This window comes from Carya illinoinensis, chromosome 7 (genome assembly GCF_018687715.1).
Source record: "Carya illinoinensis cultivar Pawnee chromosome 7, C.illinoinensisPawnee_v1, whole genome shotgun sequence".
NCBI lineage: Eukaryota > Viridiplantae > Streptophyta > Magnoliopsida > Fagales > Juglandaceae > Carya > Carya illinoinensis.
The window spans coordinates 13,705,122-13,723,766 of NC_056758.1; the positions used below are offsets into that span (position 1 = coordinate 13,705,122).

At 34.1% G+C, this 18,645-nt stretch overlaps 1 protein-coding gene across 1 annotated transcript; it reads left to right on the top strand.

The window, feature by feature from the left end:
• The first annotated feature begins 4,541 nt into the window (after positions 1 to 4,541).
• Positions 4,542 to 11,824, top strand: LOC122316185 (probable 6-phosphogluconolactonase 4, chloroplastic). The gene is made up of 3 exons (XM_043132720.1): positions 4,542 to 4,612; positions 10,614 to 10,749; positions 11,324 to 11,824. The coding sequence occupies exons 1-3, from the start codon at positions 4,542 to 4,544 to the stop codon at positions 11,786 to 11,788; spliced, it is 672 nt and encodes a 223-aa protein (XP_042988654.1). The 3' UTR covers positions 11,789 to 11,824.
• The last annotated feature ends 6,821 nt before the right edge of the window (positions 11,825 to 18,645 follow it).

Below are 18,645 nucleotides of genomic sequence, written 5' to 3' on the forward strand. Positions count from 1 at the left end.
AAACCAACACAATTTGTCAATTACACAGCAGCTAGTTTGCAACATGGCAAACATCACAAGTCTAAGACTCTAATCTATATTTTGGATCACTCATCAGTCATCAACCTCACTAGCTCACAGATTTGTTTTTTTATAAATAACCTCACTGGCTCACAGATTCAAAATAGCAAATTTCCAAATATCACATTCCACATTCCACAATCCATATTATATTAATTCAACAAATGCCGCATTCCACAATATTAAAAATTTAATTCACAACCAAACCATTTGATTTTAATCTAACAGGAATACAGAATACTCACAGTGAATTCAAATTCAATAAGTCTCGGATTAGGCTTCACAGTGCTACTACGTGGATTCAAAACTTGAATATCCCTATCCAGTGTCCATGCACAATACACAATTAATTATTTAGACAACAAATTGTCAAATAATATGATAATAAATTAAAAAGAATGTCAAATCGTCCATTGTCCAGTGCAAATTAAAATGTTAGAATTATAATTTTATATAAACACAAATTATAATTAGTAGTTATAATAAATAGAAATTAAAATACTCTGTTAAACTGGACTACAAAATATAAAATAGAAAAACTAAAATTAAAATAGACAATAAAAGGTAATCTTGCCCGGGGGGGGGGGGGCGAGCGACGAGCCGGTGAGGTGCGGCAGTGCACTCCGTGAGGAACGAAATTTGACGATGAGGTGCGCCGCTCGTTGCTAGAGAGTGAGACCGTGAGAGTGAGTCGGCCGGTTCAGTAACTATGAGGGTGAGGGTGAGGTGAGGCGGCTGGAACTGGAAGAAGAAGGTTTGAAAAATGGAAAATGAGAGTCAAGAGATGTGAAAGTCTGAAAGCAAAAGGGGTGTTTAACCCTAGAATGAAACGGCGTCGTTTGGCCTAAGTTATGTTTTTAATACATAGGCTTTAAATAGCGCCATTCCAGAAACCGCGCCGTTTTAGATAAGTATATTTTAAAAAATATATAAATATAAATAGTCGGCCAGTTTAGCGGTTTTTAGGAGGGGTGAACTGTCGCCAAACCGACCGACTACGGTTTTACATAAATAACACCGAGACCGACCGGTTCCATGAGGTGGCGGTCGGTGGGATCAGTTCTTGTACAGCCCTACCAGAAACTGAATTAATCAGCTAAAGGTAAACACATTATTTCAGACTCTCATGAAATGCATTCACCAAAAGTAATAGAGAACCATTAGTCTCAAGATTGAAGGTTGCTCACATCAGAGGTAACACTACATTTTATTCGACTAAGGATTGGTTTGGATTTAGAGATAAGATGGTTTCAATATCACTTTGCATGGAGTGATACTCTCCAATCCAAACATTTTGTCTTACTTCATCAAATTGAAAATCACTTCACTAACGACAAAGGGAGAATCTCGCGGTGATGGAGTCCACTGGGCAAAAAGTTTGCCTGTTATGGTGAGGTGAGGAAATGGCCATGGTTGCATGTAAGTATGTTGTGAATGAGGGAGGATGGTGAGATGGTTTGGCATGGGCCTTCCACAGCTAAGAAGTCCACGACCACTTTGTGTGTAAAAAGCTCGTGGTCGAAGGAAGGTGGTGAGGTATTTCATCCTTGGGTGAGAAGCTCATGGTGAGATCCAGAGTCTGCTGTTGTGCAACCGATAGGGAAGGTCCCACCGGCACTTTCTGTTGCCAATAGGGGTATAACCAGTACGGTTCAGTCTAGTTTTGGACAAAATTTAGGACCGAACCGGTAGGCACCAGTTTTACATTTTTCAAAGGCGATTACGCACCGGTTACCCTCCTAAACTGGTACTCCGATTTTACAGGTTCGGTCCGGTTTTCCGATTTTAATAAAATATATATTTATCATAAAATAAATATGTTTATGAAAAAAAAACTGTTATGTCAAAAAATTTTGCTATAAAAACATGCTAAATAAAAAAACTGCTATGTAAAAAAAAATCTGCTATATAAAAAAATTATGCTATTCGTATAGCTTTAATATAGCTTTATATAAATTATATGCTAATATATATAATTTATATTTATCTACTAATGTCTCATGTACTTATCAGAAAAAATATAAAGAATTTTAAGTGTATTAGGCCATTAAAATTTAGTAATAATATTTGAGTGATTTTCTTTCTTTTTTGATTCTTACTTCTTATGAATCTATGATAAAATGTTATTAATAAATAAAAATATTTATAATATTATATATTTAAAACATATGATCAATTAAATTTTCATGTTTAAAATTAAACTTTTATTTTATAAACTATAATAATATTATCTTATATATAATTATAATTTATATTATTATATATTATATATATAAATTATATATAATATATAACATTAAATAAATAAAAATATATTAAATAGTACCGGTCTGGTTCGGGCCGGTCCGGTCTAAAAATGACCGGAACCGAAATCGGAACAGTTCCGGTCGGTTTTCTATTTTATAAAACCGGTTCCAGACCAGACCAGTCTAAAACTGGTACAATCGGTCCGATCTAAGACGATTTTCCAATTTACCAGTTAAAATTTACACCCCTAGTTGCCAAGGACTATCACGTCGGTAATAGAAAATGCTGAAGTGTCCAATTGTGGCCACTGGTAGCCTTAGCAGGCCAAGTGAAGCTAGTGGTGACAATGTCCCTTGATCGATAGACAAACACTTTGTCGATAACAGAAATCCCGGGTCATCCTAGTGTTGGCTGGTGGTGGCCATGCTTGCCCACGGATGCCACGGGGAGGGCCCCTTTGGGTGCACGACAATTTGCACCCACTACTTGCCCTTCCCTTCATGGATGCACTCTATGTTCATGGACACTGGCTCAGGGCCACGACAAGCACAACCTTCTTGGGTCGGTGACCATTCTCGCTATGACATAAGGCACCGATAGTTACCAAGTTCATGCTTGGAGGCTCACGGTGTTACGTGCACTTTTGATTTCACTATGCATGTAGCGGGTGGTGACTATGCTACATGCACAGTGGGTCCATATGATACATACACAGTGCAAAACTTAACTTAGAAAATAAAATTACAGTTGGTAGAACCCACATCTATCAAATCTCCAAAAAGTTAAAACCATATCATCTTACTTTCTAATCCAAATATACAAAATTTTTAAAAATCATATCCTCTCATTTCAATTCAACAATCTTACTAATATTCACAAACTATCTCAATTCATATCTGAATCTAAATAAGACCTAAGAGATCAAACAAGAACTTTTCTTTGAGGTTCTAAAAGGAAACTCTTTCTTGAAAACAAGTCAACGACCATATAGCTAACCTCTAATAGTTAGTCAAGCAAAACTTTGGTTACGATCTTTCATGCCTTATATAAAGGTATGTTGTTGATATTCTAGTTGCATTCCAATCAATTTATTACATTTAAACATAACAATAACTAATTTATAAAAAGTTTAAAACATAGGTAAATTATTAAATGTGATACCGCATATGATAAAAATAAGGGTAAGTGATGTATGGGATCTCACATTGCTTGAAAATGAGAAATTCTTGCTCTTTATAAGATTCTAATAGGATTCCAATTATATCAATGACTAGTCATTTTAAAATATAAGTTATATGATTTGGACTTTCTATTAGGGCGTTACATAAAAGCAAGCCTTGACAAATCACTCTTGAAACAAAGAATTCCCAAAGACCAAACTTTCCAAAAAACACATATCATTGCCACAAAGAAAACAACATTAGAACCCTTACACTTTTTATATCATTGCGATATAGCATGAATCAACTCAAATTTGGGTACTTGAATAAATATATCCATGCACTCATGATTTTTCATAATATGTTGAATTTGAGTGATTGTCCATCTCCAACCTTTACTGCACAACCTTAGAATGGACATATGTGGACTATTGGAAAATATAGAAATAAAGAATGTGTGCATACTCATTGTAAAGTAGAAAATAAAGAAAGTAACACAAAATCACATGTTGGAATTAGGTGTAGGTGCATAGTGTAAGGTTTCCTTATAACATTTTTCCATAAAGAAGTAGTGCCATTGAAAACTTCTATACCATATACTATCCATATGACATAATTTCATTTATAAGATTAAGATTTTAAAATTTATTTTATCAATTAAATTATATCAAGTAGATAGTATGCAATGTGATAAAATATCAAAACTGTATGATTATAAGTTGTTAAAGTGAATAAATTATTTAACTATAAATAAATTGAATACTTAATTACGTAGTAAATTATATTACTAGAGCCGATTGAAAAATCCTGATATTTTACACTTAAAAAAAGGTTTATAATACAGCTGGTTGTAATAAGGACACTTGTTATGGTGTTGAACACTGAATTCTAGTTGTTTTAGGGTAATTTTAGAATTAAGGCTACCACTAGGACTGGCCGACAGGAGCAGGAGAGGACCACACACTTAGGCATGGCATGAGAGAGAAGGGCATGTAAAATTCGCATGAATCAAAACGGTTCTCTGGAAATCGTGGCCTCAAGCGCGCAGTAGGGTCCCTGGATCGTGGTCTCAACATGGCGCAGGAGCTGGCCTCAAGCTACGCAGCAGACTCACGCAAGCTGGAGCGGAGGGCTGAAATGAAAAAGTAAAAGAAAGAGAGGCATATAAAAGAGAAAAAGGACGCTGGTACGAGGGGTGTTCCTTGGAGGAGAGAGCAGAAAATATTTTCTTCACCGCAGTTTTGTTTTTGCGCTTAGCAATCCTTCTATGAGTTTGAGTTTTTACTTTTTGTAGCTTGAGTTGTGGACAGTCTTGGCTTGATTTGGGATTTGGGTTAATGAAATTTCTGTTGGTGTAAATTTTCCTTTACTTTGTTGCAAATCAAATTTTGATTTGAGAATTGAAGGACTCTCTTGTTCTTGTTTGTTGTTAACGTAAAGGCACAAGAAGCTTGAATTTATCAAGGTTTCCTTCTATCAAATATTATTGTGAATGAATTTTGTTACATACAAGTACAGTCGCGTACTAATCTATATATCAATACTGATTTATCTATATTTAAAATTTAAATTAATAATATTTTAATAAAATTTATTTTTTAACCAATCACATTATATTAATGTATAAATTAATATATAATTATATATGTAATTATATTTTTTCATTATGAATTTGCTTGTTGATATAGTGAAAACTTTTAAAGAAATGGTGCACTTCTTAACGTAGACTTTTAATTTTTTAATAATTGATTGCTTGACTGGATTGATGATTGAGATTTAACACTCCCGAAAATTAATTGAAGGTTGGATCAAATAGAGGCCCTATCCGCAGCTCAAGTGTTTGATATATTGTCTTTTAGGTGTTGAATTTCAGCTCTTTCTAATTTCTTGATCTATTTCAATGTTACTCGATTCGCTCATTTCTTATTATTTGACAAGCAACCAAAGAAAACCGATTCTTGAATCTTTTTTTTTTTTTTAAACTCTTCCACTCAAGAACGAAGACTTTCCTCTTCATTAGTATATACCACATCGGTACATGATTATTTTATTTGTTAGTTCTCTCCAAAGCTGTCCAGACAGCGCTTTACAATCACCACAAATCATAACGCAAAACATCTCTGCTCTGCATGAATAATTTTGTCCATGTGGAAATGAATACGAAATTCATCCATGTTTTACTTTGATAGTTTATACACTAAGAAGACAGATTTAGAAGACAATTACAGTGCAAATGATTTCAAGGAAAATTATTATTTTTAAATATTATATAATTTTATGGGATGCCTTCAACTATGGCCAATGAATTAAATGTAGTATTTTTTTCAATTATTTATGCTGTTAAATGGTATGTTGTCTTTATTAAAAATAGAAATTGAACAAATTGCTTGTAAGAAACTGCTTCTAATGACAGTAAGATAAGTGAGATGAAAATTTTGAGTTTAAGATAAAATATTAAAATATTATATTTTAATATTATAATTATTTTAAAATTTAAAAAAATTAAAAAAAATTATTTATTATATTTTATATAAAAATTTAAAAAAATTATAATAATGAAATGAAAATTTAAAATTTAAAATAAATTTTTTTTATTACAAACCGAACTTTTGAAATCTTGGTGATAAGAAAACATTGAATGATATATGTCTTTGAGAAAAGTCACCTCCGTATCGCTTTTTGTCGGATACTATCTTTTAACATATATCAATGCACAGTCATTTTCATATATTTAATTTGGTTAAAAATAACTTATACATTTAAAAAAAAATTATATAAAAATAAATTTATAAATTAATATAACCTTATGTAATATGTTAGATTTATTTTATATTAAAAATAATTTTATAATTTAATATATTACATCAAGTCATATCGATTTATAATTTAATTTTATATAATTTTTTATGATTAAAATATTTTTTTTATAAAAATATTCTCTTTTTTGTGAACTCTTACAATTGTCCGTGAACGCAGGGACATGGCAGTAATTTTATGTTTTAGCCAAATGGCCGACGTCGAGCCTCCTACCAGCTTCGGTTTTCTATCACATCATCATCAACAGCATATATCGGAGGCGTTTGGACGCGGGGTTAAACGCAAACCTAACCAAAAACAATCCTCCGAGAAGTAGGATCATTTGTGGTACGAAATATTAGGCCCCACGTGAATTGACTTTTGGAATCTTTCGCAGCCATTTGATTATTGTATAAAAAACAAAAATTCACGTGAACATTTGAAGAGCATCTGGATTTGTTAAAATTAAATGATATATATATATATATATATATTTTTTTTTATGAATGTGAGATAAATTTAATGTTTAGCTATTTTATTTATATAAGTTTTTATATTAGAATAATTATTTTTTATATGATAATAAAATAATATAAGATAAATTTAGTTTTAATTATTTATATTAAATATTCACATTAAATTATCTATTTATTTATTATATAGTAGAGAGTAATTAATAACTAAAAAATATTTAAAATTTTTAAAATTATTAATTTATTTCATTTCATCATATTTTTATCATTTTATCAATTATATATTAATTAGTAATTGTATTATAAACATAAAAAATAAAAATAAAAAGGTTTGGTACGTTGCATTAATAGTTATCTGGAAAATATAAATATTTACTTAAAAGTAGTTAATTTACTTATAGTCGTGCCCCCAAATCTCACATGCTAAATATTACTTTCATTCTACATGAAAGCAAAGAGAGAAATAAACGATAAAATATGCATTTGGTGTATCTAAAGTAATTAGTAAATTTGAAAATGATTTTAGTATTAATTGTAGTTAAAGTACAATTATTTGAATTTTAACTAATCTATTGTGATGATATTTTAAAATCTAATAACTAAATATGTGCTCAATTTATCTTTTAGCTAATTCATTAAGAATGCTATAAGCTACTTGGGAACGTTGGGTATACATTTGAAGTGGGTAACTCTCACCTAAACTCTTTATAAAGAAAAGTTAGTGGTTACTAGAAAAATAAATATTTTTCTTATAGTCGGGTCTATTTTTTTACAAATTACTTGTAAGAGTTCAGGAATTCGGTTAGGGATATAATATTAACCGGATATCTGCATACTCGTCTTTTTATTTATAATAAAATTTAAACTACGTCGTTTTGCAATAAATCTACCCTCTCTTCGATCGTCTAGTATCCGTCTTCTTCCACTATTTTCTTGTTTTCGTTTTACTTCTCAGCTCCCAACTCGAGTAGAGTTTTACCATGTTTACGTGGATTCTTTCGGTTTTGGGAGTGCAGTTTCACACACCTTTGAGAGATGAAAGAAATGCAGCAGTTCTGAAGCCTGTTTCTCGAGAAAATTTCAGAGCCGAGAACGAAAGAAAATAAGAAAAGAGAGAGCGAGAGTGAGGATAAAATCATACAAGGATGTGATGCGTTTAGTGTTGAAAACTGACACGTATGGTGAGAAGTGATTTGATTCAGCGAAAGAGGCAAGTGTTAATCCATTTTTATTTCAAATCTTATATTTTATTTTTGGTGTTTTGAGATTTTTGAACTGTTGTGAAATTAGGAGCCGTATTTAATTTAACAGAAATATTATTTGTCTCGAATTAGCATTTCGAATATTTTATTTATTTATTTATTTATTTATTAAAGAAGTGTTTTTAAATAATATTATAATTTTTTATTTTTTAAAAAATATTCATAATGATTAAAAAAATACATAAAAAAAAAAAAAATGAAATATACTATTCAGGACATTTTCAGGTGAATGGTTGGTAGATGTAGCAGAACTTTTAATTTAAAAAAGAGAAATGCTTTGGGTTCTGAATAGTGTGTCCCAAATTTTTTTTTTTAATGATTAAAGAAGTGATTTTTGTGACTTTATAAAATTTTTAAAAAATAAATAAAATAAAACCTTTAGTATTCAGACTATATCTTTAAGTAAATGTAGTACTACCCCGGATCGGTTGGGATACGTAATAAAATTATAAAACACAATGATCCCATATGAACTATACGGCTTATTTATAATCTCTACATTCCAATGTTGAAATTTTCGTTGATGTAATTTTTTTAAAATTAAATAAAATATTATAATAATATATTTTTTAATATTAATTTTGTTTTGAGATTTAAAAAAATTAAATTATTTATTATATTTTTTATAAAAATTATAATAATAAAATAAAATAAAATAAAATGATGTGAGACATCTTAGAGCACTAGCATTGGTATCGGTAAAATTAAGAAAACTTCAAAATTTGAATGGTTTGGAGGTTAAAACGCTGACATTGGATTCGGCAAATGCTAAAAGTCAAGCTTTGAGCTACAGTAAATTTAGTTTCATCTTCATTTTTGAAGACTCACTGTTTACCGTCTATCCCATTATTTTGTTACAAAATCACTTCTTTCAACTGCTCTTTCTTTTTTCACTCGTGATTCCGTTTCTCTCTTTCTCACTCTTTCTCTTCGTCTGTCTTTCTTCTCTCCCAGATGTTTCTTTCGCCCGTGAATCCGAAAAAAAGTTTCATTTCTCTCTTTCAATTTTTCCTCTCCATTTTCTCTCTTCCTTTTCTCTTTTTCTATCTTTCTCTCTTCCCTCTAGAGCCCGACACTCCCTCTCTCCCTTTCTCTCCATTTTTGATTTAGTTTTTGCTAAACCCAACCTCATAAACTCACCTTTCCCAATCTAAATCACGCTTGAGGAGCATGAAGAAATCTTAGTGATGTCGTTCGAGTAAATCACTCTTGAGGGGTCGAGGAAATCATTGCCTAATCCAGGAAATCACTGCTTGAGGGTATTTTCTTGCATTTTTCTTGCATTTCTGTTCTGAATCACAAGGTTTCTCAGCTCTGAGCTCAATCGAGTACTTTTTCTAACCTTTCGATTTTCTTTTTACAAATTTCAGCGAAATGACTCGTAGTAGCTTCAATTTTTGCATATACTACATCTTGGTGATCTAATTCAGGTATTTTATCTCTGCTTTTGATACAGCAGCATCAATTGAACGGTCTGAACATTAATTCTGAAATAGTGAGTAATCAATTGAATAGGTACTAATTTCTCAATCTGGCTTAAGGGAACTGTTAATCATATGGCCTCTTTGAATTTGTTGGCCAAACCCTTGACTTAAAAGATCAAATTTTCAGCCGCTTTAATTAAAAAAAATCTATATTAATCAGTTTTGTTGGATTGTGTTAAAAGCATAGTTTATATATATATATATATATATATATAATTAAAAAAGCATAGCTAGGACCAATCAATGATGGTTTGGAGAATATGGGATACAAGAGTTCAAAATATCATAGGGAAAATCCAAATTTTGATGGTAGGATAGTATATTGAGAGTTTATTCTTCTGAGATGGATTTGAAGAATCCTGTCCCAATGAGTTTCCTATCATAAAAAAAGGTTTCCAAACTGTCCCTTGTGATAAAGGTGAATTAAAAAAACATTAGTGTATTGTTCCGTTTTACTAAAAGATATTCACCTCTTCCAAAGTGTTTACTTTAGTATTTAACAAAGTAGAAAGAACTCACCTTTCCCATAAATAGACAAACAAATAAAAAAAAAATTTGATAAATCAAACAAATAAAAATAAGATGGCATAGTCAATTAGAGTGTTTGAGTGGAGACAACAATTCACTACAAAAGATTGTGTTTGCTTTCTCGTTACCTATCCTTCCCTCTGTGTTATACACACAGTCTGTTTTGGTTTGCATTTGGTTTACTATTAATAGGACTTTTTGTATTCAACAAATATAATATTGCTGCTACTCTGTTAAGCAAATACCGGTTTCTGTTTACATCATCCTTTCATTAAAATTTTTGATAAGTACCGATTGCTTTATATCTCTTGTGTCAAAGTAAGTAACCAAAGTTTAAAACTTGATAATTTGTGTATCCTAAGTACAAATTTTTGATAATTTGTGTATCCTAAGTAAGTAACCAAAGTTTAAAACTTCAATAAAAGTGAAGGTCTAAATGAAGCTAATAAACTATATCAGTGAGATGTTTCAGCTCTGTTCATTTTGGGAAAATTGAGACTAGAGGTTTAATTAACCAAATCCTGCTTTCCTATGCAAGTTTCATATGCTAAGACTCGATAAATGAGGAATCGTTTTGGTAATTGCTTGACAATGAGATTTCAGAAAGCTATTGGAACCCCCATATATTGATTCAATCGAATGGTCGAAATGGCATGTCTTTTGGCTAGATGAAAGAGTAATACCAAAGGATCATGAAGACAGTAATTATAAGCTTGCCAATGATGGGTTTCTTTATAAGGTACAATTGTGGAATATGTTCTGATTTCATTTTTACTAAGACTTGCTGGCATATTATGCTGCTGTTTGTGATATCTCAGTGTCTTATGTTGAATATTATCCTCGGTTTATTTGGAAATCGTTTCATTGTGTTAGAGCTTGTGAAAGTGTTGGTCTAAGACTAATGGCAACACCATTTGGTAGAAGGGATTGCAAGGACAATAGTAAGGTCAAAAGAGAACATGGGGTCTGGATGGTTAGAAAGACATAATTATCTTACAAAACAAATTTAGGAGAGCATAGTTTGTTTATGACTTTGTTGAGTTGAATTATAATTAGTTTAGGTGCAGGAAAAAAATAAGATTTGGGTGTTGTTGAATGGCAAGAAATGTCTTGCCTATTTTCTGAATAATTTATAAATTCTAATTCCAGATGCTTATCCTTGATCTGTATCAAAACATATTCTGGGTCACGTGTAGGTAGAAGGTAGTTTCATTCTTTAATTGAATTATTATTATCAATTTTCCTTTTGCCGTCCATGGTTATTCCTCTTGTGATGGTCTTTAGTGAATTTAACCCTGTTATTTTCTTGACAGGTACCAATTCTCCCTGGTAATGTCTATGCAATCAATGATAAGCTGTCAACTGAGGGTGCAGCAGATAATTATGAGGCTTGTCTAAAAAACTTGGTCAATAGAAACGTGATAGCTTTATATGAAGCTAGTGGATTCCCAAAGTTCGATCTCATGCTGCTGGGTATGGGTCCAGATGGACATGTGGCTTCTTTATTCCCAAGCCATCCTCTACTCAAAGAAAATGAGAAATTGGTCACCTTCATTAAGGACTCTCCAAAACCGCCTCCAGAGAGAATTACTTTTACATTTCCAGTGATCAACTCTTCTACATATATTGCCCTTGTGATAACTGGTGCCGATGAAGCTGGAGCAGTGCAAACAGCTTTAGGAAAGAGTCAAAATTCAGTTAAGCTTCATGTTCAAATGGTTTCACCTGAAGGGAAGTTGACTTGGTTTTTGGACAAGGATGCTGCTTCAAAGCTGTAGAGTTGGAATGTTATGTTTGTGTGGTAGTATGGTTTATGTGTTCTATTGTGATTTATTTAACTTCAAATGTGCTACTATGTGTTCTATTGTGGTTTATATAGTTGGTTTCAAACATAATATTTTATCTTAGATGAACAAATTGTATATGTGTTTGTTGTTCCTTAAATTATTATATATTTGATTGTTAGGTAGAAGAAGGATTGGCAAAATGTGCTTGTTGGTAATTAGGTTGAGGAAAAAAATTAGTTGGAAATCAATAATTTAAATATCAAATTAAATTATTAATGTACATAGAATAGGTTTAATTACAAAACATGAAAAAAAGAATATTATTAAAAAAATATTATATTATTATTTTGATAAATCTAATAGTTAATCTAATGTGAGATTATGGGTAAAAAGATTTTAAAATTATGAAAAATTTATATTTTTTTATTAAATTTTAAAAATGATTTTATTGAAGTCAACATGGATACTCTTATGCAACCAAAGGGCATTTAAATTTTCATCTGTGTGGTGCACGACACATTAATTTATCAAGGCAGACTTGTATCCCCATCTGACAGCTCACTGTTTCACGTCTACCTCCTGCCATCTGTAAACTTTTGTAAAAATGAAACTGTCAAAGGTATCTACGGCTAACTTTATAAAATCTCAAATTTTATTCTATTCATTACCTTCTCCTGATATTGTACTTATTTTTAATGTCTTGATAATATTTTTTATTTAATAATTAAAAATATTTATTAATAATTAATAGCACCTACCTTTTTTTTAACCAAATTTTAAAATTATTTTATTTTATCTTATTTTATTATTTAAATATATTTTTTTTATAAATAATTTTATCTCTTTTTAATTTAAAAATCTTGTTATTATTTAAAATATCTCATTTCACCTCAATTTATTTAAAATATGAGTAATGCTACATACAATCACTTTTATACATTCCTTGCGCATTCCACTGATATGATTGGTTAGATTAATTTTTTTTAATATACAACTAATCATATCACTGAAATGCATAAAAGAGTATATAAAAATAACTGCACATAAAATTTTTGTTAAAATATATAATCATGCAAGGTTGACTTTATAATGATTTTAATCTAGTGGGAAAAAGTTTTTTTCTTTTGATTTTATTTTTAATATTTTTATATTTAGTAGAAATCATGTATGAGGAATATATTATTCTTTGATGGGCTCCAAGAGCCTGACAGCGATGTAGAGGCCATTCTTGGCCTTCTGTATATACAGCTGGATCCGGTTATCATCCGGATTAGGGGTGAGATTCGGTCGGGATCGGCCAAACCGAACGGACTAGACCGCATCGGATCGAATTGGATCCGGCCCTGTTCGGTCCAATTTTGGAAGGACCGGACTCATTCGGTCCAGTCTTGGTTTAGGAATTTTCCAACCGGACAGACCCGAATAAAATATATATATATATAATTTATATATATTATTTATATAAATGATTTTATAAATTAATTATATAATTTTTAACTAATACTAATATTTATACTAATACTAATAGTCTAATATGGTATTAAAAAAAATAATACTAATAGTCTAATATTATAATATACTATAGTTATACTAATATAGACTATATAGTTATATTAAATACTATAAGTAATACTAATACTTATACTAATATAGTTATAACTCTCTAGCGGTTTGAGGGGTGGTCACAAAATATGGGGTCGATGGAGTCTTCTCTCGTTTTTCTCTCTAGGAAAAGGAGGTGAAGTGGGATCGACCAAGATTCTAACAGAATTTGTGGTGGTGGGGTGTGAGGGAACATAATTGTTTTGTTGTCTGTGCAGCAGACTTGAGGCAGAGTGTGGTGGCCTACGATGGTCAGCACGGCGAGTTCCTTGTGGGAGTTTTTCAATGGAGAGTGAACCAAAGAACAAAAATGGCAGTGATAAGATGAATGAAATAGAGGATCAGTGGAAGAAACTAAGGTTGTCGGAGGAGGAAGCTCTGAATATCGAGTTGGATGATGAAAGCCCGGAAGAAATCAAATTCAAGGAAGAGATGTGCTTGATAGGGAAGGTTTGGGTTGAGAGAAAAGTAAACAAGGGTGTAATTGAATCGGTAATGGCAAAAATCTGGAGGATCAGTAGAAGGGCTAGATTCCATGTAGTTGGGCCAAACACCTTCGTGGTTGAATTTGGCAGTGTTACAGACAAGCACATAATCATGGAGGGTAGACCCTGGCTCTTCGATGACCACCTTTTTGTGCTAAGGGACTATGATGGGTGTGTCCCTCCACATAAGATGCTTTTTAATACTGAGAGTTTCTGGATACAAATGTTTGAGTTGCCGCTCAAATGTATGAACAAATCCAAGGGGGAAATGGTGGGTGGTACGATTGGGAGAGTTATTGAGGTTGAGACAGGAGCAGATGGGTGTGGATGAGGACTCTATCTAAGGGTACTAATAGAGATAGATATTCAGAAACCACTAGCTAGAGGGAGGACCATTAACTTGAAAGGGAGGAGCCACTGGATCCCCTTGAGGTATGAGAAACTACCTCACTTTTGTTTTCAATGTGGATGCATTGTGCATGAGGAGGCAGGATGCAAGGGGGAGAATGAGGGTGAGGCTCAGTTTGGGGTATGGTTAAGAGCTGGGAACAGGTCAAAATACAGTGATGGGTGGAGGTACAAGGATAAAACAATGAATGCCTCTTTAGAAGGGGTATGCAGTGAAGGAGGTAGTGATAATTCTGAAAGAAGGTTTGAGACAGAAAAAGAAAAGGATAGGGGAGTGGAATTTAAAGTGGAGTGTGTTCCTGTCACTCAGGAGATTGCTTTATCAAACATGAAAGGAAGTGAAAAAAAGGGAGAGGTGGTGGATGAGGGGGAAAGCAGGTTGAGAGAGAAAGTAGAGCTTGGAGAAAGTGAAGGCTGTAAGGGCTTAGGGGTTAAAAAGGGGTTCCAAAAACAAGGTGTAGAGGAGCCTGGTGGGGTGGATGTGAGTAATGACACAGGAGAAGTGGCTACAAGAGCTAAGGGGAGGGGGGTTTGGAAAAGAAGAGCAAGAGAGATTGGGAAGAGAGGTGAGGGCTCTACAGCATCCTTTTCACCCTAAAAAAGGATGCTAAGATCAAGGGCAGACAAGGAGGAGGATGAGAGAGTAGAGAAAAAATCTAAGTGGATGGTAGGTGGTGTTTCTGAACTGCGGGTTGGTAGTTCAACTGAATTGGTGGAGGCTGTGATGCAGCCCCACTTGTCTCCATGAAAACACTAAGTGGGAACTGCCGAGGCTTGGGAACTCTCAGACAGTTCAGGATCTCTGCCATATGGTGGAGGATAAGAAGCCCAGTGTAGTGTTTTTGATGGAAACAAAGTTGAGAAAAACAAAAGCTGAGAGTCTAAGGAGAAGGTTAAAATTCCAGGGATGCATGGTAGTGGAATCAGTAGGGTTGAAAGGGGGTTTGATGATGATGTGGGACCATTTGGTTGAAGTAGAGGTGGAAAACTTTTCTGCCTGGCATATAAGTGCATGGATCAAAGAATCAGATTGTGCAGAGAGATGGTTGTTAACAAGTTTCTATGGCCAGCCTGACTCCAGCTTAAGAGAAGCAACATGGAGCCTTTTAAGGTCCTTAAAACCACAGAGTGATAAGGGTTGGCGTGTGCTAGGTGATTTCAATGAAATCCTAACTCATGATGAGAAATATGGGGGAAAACAAAGACCAGAAAGACAGATGGTCAGATTTAGAGAGGTGCTAGAGGAGGGGGGTTTGTTTGATTTGGGTTGGAGAGGGGATAAATTCACCTGGAGCAACAAGCATGAAGATGAGACTTTTACTAAAGAGAGGTTAGATAGAGCTGTGGGCAACTCAAAATGGATGGACAATCACACAGAAGGATGGGTGGAGGTGTTGGTGGCCAGGTGCTCAGATCATAGGCCCATCTTGTTGAGCAAAAGCTTGAAGACAGACTTGGGAGGTAGACACAAGAAACTGTTTAGATTCGAAGCTAGTTGGGCATTTGATGGTAATTGTGAAGAAATTGTCAAAACAGTTTGGGAAGAAGGTAACAAAGATGGGATTCCTACCATGGAGATATTACACAAGCTGGCTAAGACAGAAGGAGCCCCTTCGAGGTGGAGTAAGCTCATGGCTACTGATCAGAAAAAGCTACTAGCAGAAAAGACTGCTCAATTGAGAAGGCTACAAGAACAAGAAGACAAACACAACACAACAGCTATAAAAGACCTTCAAAAAGAACTAGGAGTCATGATGGCAAAGGAGGATTTGAAGTGGAGGCAGAGGGCAAAGGTGAAATGGTATCAACTTGGAGATAAAAATACCAAGTTTTTTCACTGCTGTGCAAACCAGAGAAGGAGGGTAAACAGGATTCAAGAAATAACTGATGAGTTCCATAGAAAACACACAAGGCAAGAAGAACTGGCAGGGACTTTCAAGGCTTATTTTGAGAGGATGTTTGCTTCCTCAAAACCTGGCAGGGAAGATATTGATGTCTGTTTAAGGAATCTGAACCCTACTGTTACAAGCAAAATGAATGAACAGTTATCCAAAGCCTTTACTAGAACTGAAGTGGAGGCAGCTATTAAACATATGGCACCTTACAAATCACCTGGACCCGATGGCTTTGGAGCCTGTTTTTACCAGAAATACTGGCACCTTGTAGGAGAAGAAGTCAGCAACTCAGTCTTGGCCTGGTTGAATGGTAATTCTCTATCCTATCTTGCTAATTATACTTACATTACCCTTATTCCCAAGAAAAAAGAACCCAAAATGGCTAGTGACTACAGACCTATTAGTCTGTGTAATGTAGCCTACAAAATAATGGCAAAAGTCTTGGCAAGCAGATTAAAAAGAGTGCTAAATGACATCATCTCCCTTAATCAAAGTGCCTTTATACCTGAAAGATTAATCACTGATAACATTCTAGTAGCTTTTGAGGTGTTGCATACTATGAAAGTGAGGAAGAAGGGGAAAGAAGGGCATATGGCCATCAAGCTTGACATGTCAAAAGCATATGATAGGATTGAGTGGCCTTATTTGAAAGCTGTCATGGAGAGAATGAGTTTCTATGCTGGTTGGATCGAGTTGGTTATGAAATGTGTGTCTTCAATTTCATACTCAGTTCTTGTCAATGGGAAGCCAGGAGAGAAGATCATGCCATCAAGAGGGCTGAGGCAAGGGGATCCCCTATCCCCTTACCTGTTTTTATTATGTGCAGAGGGACTTAGTTCCCTGCTAAACTTCTCAGACCAGATAGGGGAGACTAAAGGTGTAACTGTTTCCAGGGGAGGGACTAGAGTTAACCATTTACTCTTTGCAGATGACTGCATTTTATTTGGAAGGGCCAAGTATGAGGAATGGGAGAAGATCAAGGGTATCCTTTGGCAGTATGAGAAAGCTTCAGGCCAATTCATGAACCAAGACAAGACTGCAGTGTTATTCAGCTCTAACTCTAAAGAGGAAGAGAAAAGGAAAATCATGCAAAGTGGTGGAGCTGTAATGAGAGGCTCCTATGAATCTTATTTGGGTTTACCTCCAGTTGTGGGTAGCTCCAAGTACAATGCCTTCAGGTGCATCAAAGAAAAAGTATGGAAGAAGATAAACAATTGGAAGAACTCCTTCCTATCTGCAGCAGGGAAAGAAGTGCTGATCAAAGCAGTCCTTCAGGCAGTGCCCACGTATACTATGAGTGTTTTCCAACTCCCAAAGCAGCTATGCAAGGAACTCAATGTCATGTTGGGCAAGTTTTGGTGGGGCAATCACCAAACAGGGAAAGGCATGCAATGGTGTAGCTGGGATAGAATGGGAAGACATAAGGGACTAGGGGGGCTGGGTTATAGGGATTTAGAGAGTTTTAATCTGGCTCTATTGGCCAAACAGCGTTGGAGATTACTTCAAAATGACAAAAGTATGGCTGCAAAGATTATGAAAGAAAAATATTTCAAGGAAAAGTCCCTTTTGACAGCAAAGTTGGGACATAGACCTTCTTACTTATGGAGGAGTATGTGGAATACTGTGAAGTTACTAAAAGAGGGCCTGAGATGGAAGGTGGGAAATGGGGAGAAGATCAAGATATGGGGGTGTAGATGGCTTGCTCTACCTTCATCTGGCATGGTGCAGTCACCAGTTAAAATTCTAGATAGAGAAGCTTCTGTGTGTGCACTGTTGACTGAGCAAGGGAATTGGAATGAGCCTTTAATCAAGAACATTTTCAATGAAGTGGAAGCAGACCATATATGCAGTATGCCCCTGAGCAGGATGGGGGTGGAGGATAGAATGATATGGGCACCCTCAAACAAAGGTCTGTTTTCTGTTAAAAGCGCTTACTATCTGGATAAGGAAAGAAAGCAGGCTATTAGTGGTGATTTTTCAATGCAAGATGAGAGGAGAAGGAGCTGGGATAGTTTATGGAAGTTAAATGTTCCTGAGAAAATTAAACTTTTCTTTTGGAAAGCAGCAAATGAATTACTGGCTACCAAAAGGAATCTTTTTGCAAGGAAGATCACTAGTAACCCATTATGTCATATATGTAAAAGGGAGGAGGAGACAATTATGCATGTTATTTGGCAATGCCCAGCTGCATGCGATGTATGGTCAGAATACTTAAAGAAGTTGCAGAAAATGAAGTCAAATGAAGCCGATTTACTGGTTCTGTGGGGAAAATTAAGGGACTCACTTGATGAGAATGAACTAGAAGTCACAGCAGCAGTTATGAGGGGGTTATGGCTGAGGAGGAATGAAAGTTTTTTTGAGGATAAATTTAAAGCTCCAAGTCAGGTTTTAAGAGTTGCAAAGAATGATATTCTTGAGTTTCAGCAAACTCAACAGTTGATCAAAGCTCAGCACAGCA